This window comes from Salvelinus alpinus, unplaced genomic scaffold (genome assembly GCF_045679555.1).
Source record: "Salvelinus alpinus unplaced genomic scaffold, SLU_Salpinus.1 scaffold_43, whole genome shotgun sequence".
Classification (NCBI taxonomy): Eukaryota; Metazoa; Chordata; class Actinopteri; order Salmoniformes; family Salmonidae; genus Salvelinus; species Salvelinus alpinus.
In genome coordinates, this window is record NW_027255984.1 from 510,039 (window position 1) to 522,433 (window position 12,395).

At 38.7% G+C, this 12,395-nt stretch overlaps 1 protein-coding gene across 1 annotated transcript; it reads right to left on the reverse strand.

Annotated features, from left to right (window-relative positions):
- Nucleotides 1–464: 464 nt before the first annotated feature.
- On the reverse strand, nucleotides 465–10,691 carry LOC139567087 (oocyte zinc finger protein XlCOF22-like). The gene is made up of 2 exons (XM_071388571.1): nucleotides 10,025–10,691; nucleotides 465–3,868 (listed from the first exon to the last, which is right to left on the reverse strand). The coding sequence occupies exons 1-2, from the start codon at nucleotides 10,419–10,421 to the stop codon at nucleotides 2,823–2,825; spliced, it is 1,443 nt and encodes a 480-aa protein (XP_071244672.1). The 5' UTR covers nucleotides 10,422–10,691; the 3' UTR covers nucleotides 465–2,822.
- Between the last annotated feature and the right edge of the window lie 1,704 nt (nucleotides 10,692–12,395).

Sequence of the window (12,395 nt, forward strand, 5' to 3'; positions counted from 1 at the left end):
CTCCAAATCCAGACCTCCATGGGTTGATAAATTTGATTTCCATTGATAATTTCTGTGTGATTTTGTTGTCAGCACATTCAACTATGTAAAGAAAAAAGTATTTAATAAGAATATTTCATTCATTCAGATCTAGGATGTGTTATTTTAGTGTTCCCTTTATTTTTTTGAGCAGTGTATAATATGACTAAATGTGTTTCTTTCTGTGTTGCAGGGGCAGTCATGAAATGGAACTGCAAGGCCACAAAACATGACATAAACAGAGCTGTGGGAGACCACCTCAAGCCCCTGGTAGAGCCGGGGGTGGTGTTTACCACACCTTCAGCAGGCTGGAAAAGTGGGATTGATACTGTTTACCACTCCACCACACCTTCAGCAGGCTGGAAAAGTGATACTGTTTTTCATACTAAGATGGACCATCAGTCTGTTGATTGGTCAGTCATTGGGTTAATTTGTTTTGCAATATGTTCAAATCGAATCAAGTTTTATTTATATAGCACATTTCAGACATGCAACACAATGGCTTCTCAGGAAAAAACAGGAATATTTAGTACACAAACATAAGAGGATAAAAAACAATAATACCAACTTAAAGACTAATGAGCATCCTAAGGAAATGCTATTGATTAAAATATCCAATCCAAAAATATAAGTTTGTTTTTTAGGATGGGCTCTGAAAGTCACTATGGGGTGTCCAATGAAAGTTGACTAGTAACAACAACTGGGACCTCAAAGACACCCACCATGAGACCCACTAAATCTGCCCAAGAAGAGGAAAACTAAAGAAAAACCCACACCAAACTTAAAGACAAGAAGCAAACCAAAAAGGGGGATCGACTAAAGGTGTTGACTCTCCACATCTATCAAGACAACTGAAGCACTGGGCCAGACACTCTTAAATAGAACCTGGACCAGCTCAGGTGAAACACCTTCCCACTAACGAGATGGACAAGCCAGCACAGGTGTAACACATACTGACTAACGATGTGACACCAATCAGTGCACCCAAGACACATTTCAGTTGAATGCATTCAGTTGTACAATCAATCAATCAAATGTATTTATAAAGCCCTTCTCACATCAGCTGATGTCACAGAGTGCTGTACAGAAGCCCAGCCTAAAACCCCAAACAGCAAGCAATGCAGGTGTAGAAGCAGGGTGGCTAGGAAAAACTCCCTAGAAAGTCCAAAACCTAGGAAGAAACCTAGAGAGGAACCAGGCTATGAGGGTTGGCCAGTCCTCTTCTGGCTGTGCCGGGTGGAGATTATAACAGAACATGGCCAAGATGTTCAAATGTTCATAGATGACCAGCAGGGTCAAATAATAATAATCACAGTGGTTGTCGAGGGTGTAACAGGTCAGCACCTCAGGAGTAAATGTCAGTTGGCTTTTCATAGCCAATCATTCAGAGTATCTCTACAACTTCCATTTCACATAATCATCTACAATGCTTCACCTTCTACAATATAAACATGGTGTCTACTGGCTGTCAACAATTAAAAACAAGAAAAAAACATATTTCTAAATAATAATATACAATTGTTTTTCTTTCTATAGGATCCTAGAACTCACTAGCTTCTAGAACTGTCGTCTTCCTAAAACTCACTAGCTTCTAGAACTCTCGTCCCCTTGGAACGCGCCCAAACAAAACTCAAATCAAATAGTATTAGTCACATGCGCTGGATACAACACTGGAACTCTTACTTACGAGCCCCCAACAGTGCAGTTTTAAAAAAATACAGAAAAGAATAAGAGATAAAACTAATATCCAACACAGAAACACGTGTCAAAATAAATTGTGATCATGGTAACTCACTGGCTAAATGCAAAACACAAATCTTTTGACTGTCCAGCCTTGAGATAATCAGCAACCAAGTTGTCCTTATGACAGACATGTCTGATTTCAAGAGGAAACTCCTGCGATATCCATAGTAACTTTCCACCTCACTGCGGAGCTTCTCTCTTTTCAGGGTTCACTCAAAAGGCATGTTGTTGGATCGGGGCCCAGTCCCCAATGTCATGCTCTAGTACATTTGGGTTGGCACATGTGAGAATTAACCCTGATATTCTAAAAGCAGGATAACGATGTCAATATAAATGTACCCAAAAATGTCAAGTTGGTTGCATGAATAACTATGATTACTAAATGTTACATAATTGTATATATGAAATATCAAAACCAAATGTACACCCCTTTGTTAATATGTATTGGCAATAATTAACTTAATGGTGAGGCTGGAATAATAAAACATGTATCTTTTGTCAGGCTGAATGTTTGAAATATGAGGTGATTTGAATCATGCTTCTTCAGTAGTGGAATAAAGACAATTAGCACTTGAATGTTGTCAAGAAAATACTGGAGTGATGTCAGATTGTTAATAAAATTGATTATAGGTGTATCGGCTGCAAGTACATTGAAATTAAGCAGTTTAAGTCATTGAAAAAAAATCGACCTGAAAAGACATCTTTTCAACTACAACCGAACATATACTGGACAGAGCATATATTGGACGTTGGGCATAGTCTTCTTTTCAATGACATTTTGCTAAATGGGAATAGCGCAATGTCAAAACACAGTTTTAACGTGTCCAAATCAATAACCAATATGCAGAAACAGTTTGGGATATATTGAAAACCTAAACACTTTGGAATGTTGCATTTTGATTCAAGTGGGTCACCAACGTGGTAGGTGTAACACAGCTCTATTTTTGTTAAATCTCATAAATAGTAACTCTTTCAATTCAGAGAAAGTGTTTAGGGTTCTACATTCTGACATTCCTTTAAATAGTACAATATTAAAAACATTCTACATTATTTCATTGAGATCATGAAACAACTCCATGTATTTTCTGATGTTTAGTCAGAGATCTTTTATCAGAGTATCTCTTCCCACATTGATCACAGCTATGAGGTTTCTCTCCTGTGTGTGTTCTCTGGTGAGATACCAGGCTGCTTAGCTGAGTAAAACTTCTTCCACATTGATCACAGCAATAAGGTTTCTCTCCGGTGTGTATTCTCTGGTGTACAGTCAGAAGGCCAGATGAAGCAAAACTCTTCCCACATTGATTACAGCTATAAGGTTTCTCTCCTGTATGTGTTCTCCGGTGTGATATCAGGCTGCTTAGCTGAGTAAAACTCTTCCCACATTGAGTACAGCTATAAGGTTTCTCTCCTGTGTGTGTTCTCCGGTGTGTTGCCAGACAGCCAGCTGTACCAAAACTCTTCCCACATTGATCACAGCTATAAGATTTCTCTCCTGTGTGTGTTCTCTGGTGTGCTATCAGGCTGGTTGAATGAGTAAAACTCTTCCCACATTGAGTACAGCTATAAGGTTTCTCTCCTGTGTGTGTTCTCCGGTGTGTTGCCAGACAGCCAGCTGTACCAAAACTCTTCCCACATTGATCACAGCTATAAGGTTTCTCTCCTGTGTGTGTTCTCTGGTGTTTTGTCAGACAGCCAGATGCACCAAAACTCTTCCCACATTGAGTACAGCTATAAGGTTTCTCTCCTGTGTGTGTTCTCCGGTGTGTTGCCAGACAGCTATATGTACCAAAACCTTTCCCACACTGACTACAGCTATAAGGTTTCTCTCCTGTGTGTGTTCTCCGGTGTATAGTTAGATAGCTAGATGTAGAAAAACTCCTCCCACATTGATCACAACCAAAATATTTCTCTCCAGTGTGAATTAGTTGATGTATCTTAAGGTTTACTGAAGAGTTGAATATTTTTCCACAGTCAGAGCAGCAGAAAGATTTCTCTCCTGTGTGTAATCGCTGGTGTTTCTTGAGTTCTGATCTGGAGAGACTCTTCTCTGCCTCGTCAGCATCATGATCAGGCTCCCCAGAGGATCCACGATAGTCCCGTCTCTCTCCTGTGTGAATGACAAAGTCAGACAAACGGTTAAAAGCCCACAACAGCAGATATCCACTGTTTATTTGAGGTAAAAGGTGATGCCCAGAGCATACCCATGAAGTTGTACAACAATTGATGTCTGTTAAATTATTTGACAATTAACTTCTTTGATATAGGGGGCTGCATTTTCACTTTTGGATGAATTGCGTGCCCATAGTGAACTGCCTCCTACTCTGTCCCAGATGCTAATATATGCATATTTTTATTACTATTTGATAGAAAACACTCTGGAGTTTCTAAAACTGTTTGAATTATGTCGATGTTAAAGTCATCACCTATTCAATTCCCTGTAATATATGGATCTGTTTGCACTTCCTATGCCTTCCACTAGATGTCAACAGTCAGTAGACCGTGGAATGAAGCTTATGCTGTGTTGTGGGACCGGATGGGAGGTGTTTGAGTCAGTGGTCTGGCAGAGTGCCAGTTCTTGGTCACGCACTTTCCTCATGATATCGCCATGCGTTCCATTACTTATAGAGACTGAAAATAATGCTCCGGTAGGAACGTTATTGGATATATATGATAACAACATCCTGGAGATTGATTCTCTACTAAGTTTGACCAGTTTATTCGACTTGTAATATAACTTTTTGAAGTTTTCGTCCGACGTTTGCCTGCATCTGCACGAGCGTTTGGACACGTGTACTACACATGCTAGCAAAAGTAGTTACTTAGACATAAGTCATGGACATTATCGAACAAAACAACGATTTAATGTGGAACTATGATTCCTGGCACTGCATTCTGATGAAGATAATCAAAGGTACGGGAATATTTATGATGTAATTTCGTATTTCTGTTGTCTCCAACATGGCGGAGAAATGTTGTTAAATCTGAGCGCCGTCTCAGATTATTGCATGGTGTGCTTTTTACGTAAAGTTTTTTAAAAATCTGACACAGCGGTTGCATTAAGAACAAGTGTATCTTTAATTATATGTAAAAACGTGTATCTTTCATCAAAGTTTATGATGATATTTCTGTTATTTGACGTGGCTCTCTGTAATTACTCCGGATATTTTGGAAGCATTTCTGAACATGGCGCCAATGTAAACCGAGATTTGTGGATATAAATATGCACATTATCGAACAAAACATTAATGTATTGTGTAACATGATGTCATATGAGTGTCATCTGATGAAGATGTTCAAAGGTTAGTGATTAATTTTATCTCTATTTCTGCTTTTTGTTACTACTATATTTTGCTGGGAAAATGGCTGTGTTTTTCTGTGGCTATGTACTGAGCTAACAATTGTTTGGTGCGCTTTCCCCGTAAATCCTTTTTGAAATCAGACATGTTGGCTGGATTCACAACATGTATAGCTTTAATTTGGTGTCTTTCATGTGTGATTTCATGAAAGATAGATTTTTATAGTAATATATTTGAATTTGGCGCGCTACATTTTTTCTGGATTTTGGCCAAGTGAGACGTTAGCGTCCCACATATCCTAGAGATGTTAAGACAGTCAAGTTAGCAACAAGTCATATTTTGTCTTGTTTTCACATTAGTGGTAACTAGAAATAACTTATTAAAGTTGTTGAAATCCTAAGCAGTGTGCCAGACGACTTTTGGTCTCCAATATAGGCCCCTTTCTGTGTTTGCTAAAATTGCAGCACGAGGGCAATGCACACACAATTTGATTGCAGAAACTCCTCCCTGCTAATAAGGAAACCACTAGTTATGGATGTAGTATATCTGGTAATGAGGAAACCGCTAGTTATGGATGTAGTATATCTGGTAATGAGGAAACCACTAGTTATGGATGTAATATATCTGTTAATGAGGAAACCGCTAGTTATGGATGTAGTATATCTGGTAATGAGGAAACCGCTAGTTATGGATGTAGTATATCTGGTAATGAGGACACCACTAGTTATGGATGTTGTATATCTGGTAATGAGGAAACCACTAGTTATGGATGTAGTATATCTGGTAATGAGGAAACCACTAGTTATGGATGTAGTATATCTGGTAATGAGGAAACCACTAGTTATGGATGTAGTATATCTGCCTGGAGCAAAAATGGTGAGCAAAGATTTTAGTTTTTCAATTTTTAACAATGTATTCTGAATATTGCAACGCAAGATCAGGAGTGCTACTCAAGGAAACTCACATTCATTTCTGTGTCTATTCACTAATTCACCACCGTGGGGGGAAAACTCAGGGGAGTTCTCATAGGCTGACAGCAATAATAGCCTCCATTTACAGGTTGCTTATGAGTGCATTTCACATTACTTTTGGATTATAATTGTAAGGCTTGTTTGAATCTCCAACTTAACTTTGTGTTATTGTCGCAAATCAACTGCTTTATACTTAAACACTTCAAACAGTAAAAGGCTCTTTGGCTTTAACATCAGCCTGACAATGAGGGTTTGGACACTAAGTGTTTAACAAATTGGCCCATAACTGCATGAACTATTGTAGAACCCATAACTTCACCCAACAATAACATAGACCTACTGTAGGACCCATAACTTCACCTAACAATAATATAGACCTACTGTAGGACACACAACTTCACCTAACATAGACCTACTGTAGGACCCATAACAATAACATAGACCTACTGTAGGACCCATAACTTCACCTAACAACATAAACCTACTGTAGGACCCATAACTTCACCTAACAATAACATAGACCTACTGTAGGACCCATAACTTCACCAAACAAAAACACAGACCTACTGTAGGACCCATAACTTCACCTAACAACAACATAGACCTGCTGTAGGACCCACAACTTCACCTAACAATAACATAGACCTACTGTAGCACCCATAACTTCACCAAACAAAAACACAGACCTACTGTAGGACCCATAACTTCACCTAACAACAACATAGACCTGCTGTAGGACCCACAACTTCACCTAACAATAACATAGACCTACTGTAGCACCCATAACTTCACCTAACAACAACATAGACCTAGGACTATGAATCATTTAAAATTTCAGGTGAAACATGGAAACTAAAATGTCTTTGTCATGACATTTCATAACCTGATCACCAGATAATTTTGTGAATAATCCCACTAGGCTACTCTGTAATGGGTTGTCATTCTAAATGTCCTGAATAAAGGAAAATAGCTCTGTGTTTTGTACAATAGCCTATCAATCAAGGAACAGTTCTCTACACATTATGAGCTAAGTATCTCTGTGTGCAAACAGACTAACGAGACTCTACTATAAATAAAGCAGACAATAACATTGTAAACATCAATTTGTTAGGGATGTTGGATCCAACGTGGAGCACGGCATAACTGTCTTTACCGGTGTAATGAATGAAGAAGCACTTTGGTTGTTGTTGCATGTCATGATGTTTGTCATGTGACTGGCATTCAGAAAATGATTTCCTGGATCAGCTGATGATAGTTGAACATGTGACTAACAAAACAGCTACAGTATTAAGAATTATGTGTAATTATTGAAGAACCACATTTTAGTAATTTTTTATTTCACCTTTATTTAACCAGGTAGGCTAGTTGAGAACAAGTTCTCATTTGCAACTGCGACCTGGCCAAGATAAAGCATAGCAGTGTGAACAGACAACACAGAGTTACACATGGAGTAATGACAGTATCCATTTGTGTGTTGTCAATAAAGTTAAGGTGACTCAGTTCCATTGGATTTAGCAAACTCTGAAATGATTTAGGATTTCTGTGCCCATGAAAACTGTTTTCCCAGCGTAACATAAGGAGACACTAAATGTTACGTAGTTAAAGACCATTTCAGAGATCTGAATACAAAAAAACTGTCTGACAGCAAGATCCAGTATTGAAGTTGAATGTCATCATATGACAAGCGTAACGTTATGACTATAACTACTGTTCCCTGAAGGAGGGAAACTAGGTACAACATACTATTAAAACAGCAGCATTCGGAATTTTGGATGAAAAGCGTACCCAAATTAAACTGCCTACTACTTAGGCCAAGAAGCTAGGCTATGAATATAATTAGTAGATTTTGATAGAAAACATTCTAAGGTTTCCAAAACTGTTAAAATAATGTCGGTGAGTATAACAGAACTGATATGGCAGGCGAAAACCTGAGGAAAATCCAACCAGGAAGTACTATTATTTTGAAAGGCTGTTTTTCCATTGAAAGCCTATCCACCATACATAGACTTAGGACCCAGTTCACGATCTCTATGGCTTCTTCGACATATGGCCAGTCTTTAGGCATTGTTTCAGGCTTTTACTCTGAAAGATTAGGGAGATACAGCACTTTCAATGAGACGCCAGTTGAAATTTCCAGCCATGAGTACTGCGCGTGATTGTGAGCACGCATTTCTTGTTTACATTTTCTATTGATGAAGCATTTGTCCGGTTGAAATATTATTGATTATTTATGACAAATACAACCTGAGGATTGATTTTAAACATCATTTGACATTTTTCTACGAACTTTTACTGTACTTTTTAAAACTTTTCGTCTGACATTGAGAGCATGCATTGTGCCTTTTGATTACTGAACTAAACGCACCAACAAAACTGAGGTTTTTGGACATAAAGAGGGATATTATCGAACAAAACTAACATTTATTGTCTAACATGAGGACCTGGGAGTGCCACCAGATGAAGATCATCAAAGGTAGGTGATTAATTTTAACGCTATTTCTGACTTTTGTGACACCTCTCCTTGGTTGGAAAATGGCTGTATGGTTTTCTGTGGCTAGGCGCTGACTTAACATAATCAGATGGTGTGCTTTCGCCGTAAAGCGTTTTTGAAATCGGACACTGTGGTTGGATTTACAAGAAGTTTATCTTTAAAATGGTGTGTAATACTTGTATGTTTGAGGAATTGTAATTATGGGATTTCTGTTGTTTTGAATTTGGAGCCCTGCAATTTCACTTGCTGTTGTCGAGGTGGGATGCTACCGTCCCACTGGTGCCAGACAGGTTAAAGCATCAGACAAGTTCAGTACGTATATTTGATTTTATAAAACCATGGGGCGATTGGTAGAAAGAACAGATGACTCTTGGTTGACCAAGATGTATTTTAGTTGGGGACAGCACTAGAACATGATTTTGGGGCTCCCAGGTGGCGCAGAGGACACTGCATCTCAGGGCTTGAGGCGCCACTACAGACACCCTGGATCAAATCCAGGCTGTATCACAACCAACCGTGATTGGGAGTCCCATAGGGCGTAGGGCAAATAATAATTTGCCTCCACAGGAAATCTTCACTGGCAATTCTAGAATATACTATATATATCATAGAAACCTGGTTAAACTATCATTATGACATCATGGATGAATTCTAGAATATACTATATATCCTAGAAACCTGGTTAAACTATCATTATGACATCATGGATGAATTCTAGAATATACTAAAGCCTAGAAACCTGGTTAAACTATCATTATGACATCATGGATGAATTCTAGAATATACTATTTAGACTAGAAACCTGGTTAAACTATCATTATGACATCATGCATGGCCAGGCCTTGTATTCATAGTGTAGTGAATTCAGGGGGTAGCCCTGAGCTGAACTCAAACCTGGGTCCAGTGACTGTCAAGTCTGTTACACCAAGATGTCTGAACTTCTTGACGAGGTCGCTAGGTGTTGGGTTACGGTTGCTACAATAGCTTTCTCTATGAATTTGAGATTGGTTACACTTCTCCTTCCCCCATCCCTCAGCTGTTTACCAAACCAAGCCTCTGGAAAGCCATTTTGTTGCGGTTTAAAAAATCCACACAACCCAGCAATCTGCAGTTCAAACAATAACAAATCTGTCATTCCACCACTGTTTTGGTAATAAGATGATTATGGGGTTGGAGAAATGTAACTACAGACAGACAGACCTATGGATGGAAGGACTGACCATCCATGATATAAACATTAGTTTTAACCATGTTGAGGCTATACAGTGTTGATTTACATTGTTTCTAAACATTAGAGTAAAAAAAGCTTATTTGGGGATCTGATGGGGTACAACAGTTGAACTAAGCTCATGAAGCATGTGTTATATTCTTCAAGAATCAATGGCTATAAATAAATAATTTAAAAGTCACAATATGGATGTAGCAATTGCATATTTCCACTTTAACACCACACATCAGTTTAACAACTGCAGAATTTGTGCCTCTGTTTTTAAGACAGTACTTACTAGTGTTAATCAGGGGACGGTTTCTCAAAACCATCTTATGGCTAAATTCATCGTTAGAACCATTGGATGCCTTAAGATGCGTTTGGGAAACCAGGCCCAGAAATCCAGTTTCGTTCTCTTCTTCCTCCTCCCTTTTCGATGTGACCGTCATCTCCTCCTCCTCCACGCCATAAACTGCATCTGCCTCTCCTTTTACTGTAACATCCTCCTCTTTCACTCTGAAAGCATCTTCCTCTTTCTTCTCCTCTTCTTTTACCGTAACAGCCTCCTCTTCCTCTTCCTCTTTCACTCTGAACGCGTCTTTTTCTTCTTTCACAGTATCGGTCTCTTCCTCTACTTCTTGTTTTACCGTGATATCCATTTCTTCTTTAGCGGAGGAGTAGCTTAGTGACCGCATGGTCGGGGATGTTAGCTAGGCTAATGCTAACTTAACCAGCCCGCTAGCTATGCTAACTTAACCAGCCCGCTAGCTGAATAATAACAACAACACCGTAAATATGAAATTAAATCGGATAACTATCTAGACGACAGAAGTGGGTTTAAAACACAGTGGCTAATATACACTAAAGCGTCTAAAGAGCTTTATTGGTTCGGCTATTTTGTCTAGCAAACTACCGAGGTGGGTGACTGACTGTTGTTGCTGGTGAAAGAAGCGTCCCGTCCACTAGATTATACGTCACACTAACAGAATGGCCTTAAAGTCGCAGATCGTAATCTGCTGACTGGAGTGGGTAACGCAGTTGAATAAAATGTATATTTTAATTTTCACACAAAAAGTTAAAGGGTTGGAAGCATGAGTTTGAGTTGGAGTCACGATCTGGTTCCCTATAAGGACAAACAGTTATGTTTTAATATTATTACATATTTATTATATAACATAATATACCCTACTGGTCAAACGTTTTAGAACACCTACTCATTCAAGGGTTTTTCTTTATTTTTACTATTTTCTACATTGTAGAATAATAGTGAAGACATCAAAACTATGAAATAACACATATGGAATCATGTAGTAACCAAAAAAGTGTTAAATCAAAATATATTTTATATTTGAGATTCTTCAAATCGTCACACTTTGCCTTATTGACAGCTTTGCACACTCTTGGTATTCTCTTAACCAGCTTCACCTGGAATGCTTTTCCAACAGTCTTGAAGGAGTTACCACATATTCTGAGCACTTGTTGGCTGCTTTTTCTTCACTCTGCGGTCCGATTCCGGGAGCCGTCAGTTGGACTCATTTCTCAACGTGTCCACCTGACCCGTCAATTAGTCATTCAAGTCATTTGCAATGTCAGGTGGTTTTGGTCATGAATGTTACAATGGGTAGGATTTCAAACATGTCTGCCACTTGTGTTGAATAAAAGTTGTCCAAAGATGTTTTCCATCAGCCTTGATTTAGTGATGATAATATCCTTTCTTTTGACCTTGATCACTAGATGTATTCATCTACAATAACTGGTCTAGCTTGGTCACTAGATGTATTCATCTACAATAACTGGTCTAGCTTGGTCACTAGATGTATTAATCTACAATAACTGGTCTAGCTTAGTCACTAGATGTATTCATCTACAATAACTGGTCGAGCTTGGTCACTAGATGTATTCATCTACAATAACTGGTCTAGTTTGGTCACTAGATGTATTCATCTACAATAACTGGTCTAGCTTGGTCACTAGATGTATTCATTTACAATAACTGGTCTAGTTTGGTCACGAGATGTATTCATCTACAATAACTGGTCTAGTTTGTTCACTAGATGTATTCATCTACAATAACTGGTCTAGCTTGGTCACTGGATGTATTCATTTACAATAACTGGTCTAGTTTGGTCACTAGATGTATTCATCTACAAAACTGGTCTAGTTTGGTCACTAGATATATTCATTTACAATAACTGGTCTAGTTTGGTCACTAGATGTATTCATTTACAATAACTGGTCTAGCTTGGTCACTAGATGTACTCATTTACAATAACTTTGCTCATCAGACAGATATGTCCGCTACCTTTTTGGTATCATTACGTTGAACCGTTACATTTCTCAGCTCATCAATCCCTGGGGCATCGTTTGACCTCAGTCTGTTTTCTTATTATTGGGGCCTTGCTTATCATCAAAACTCATAAATCATTTCATAAACACACTCAGTGCCCTTTCAGGATCATCCTCACTGCACACTTCCAGCCATCGCACATTCTTAACCTCATCCACAAATGAGTCCTGACTGAACCTCTTGTAGGGCCTTGGGTAGGTTACTTTAGGATCAGCCTTTGGTATACGAGTCCTGACTGGACCTCTTGTAGGGCCTTGGGTAGGTTACTTTAGGATCAGCCTTTGGTATATGAGTCCTGACTGAACCTCTTGTAGGACCTTGG

What these genes read in the sequence shown, in the direction of transcription:
- LOC139567087 (XM_071388571.1), bottom strand. Translation starts at nt 10,421, where the DNA reads ATGCGGTCACTAAGCTACTCCTCCGCTAAAGAAGAAATGGATATCACG. An exon ending in CCGTCCCCTGATTAACACTA is followed by an intron (nt 3,869 to 10,024) that starts GTAAGTACTGTC and finishes TCATTCACACAG; the next exon opens with GAGAGAGACGGGACTATCGT.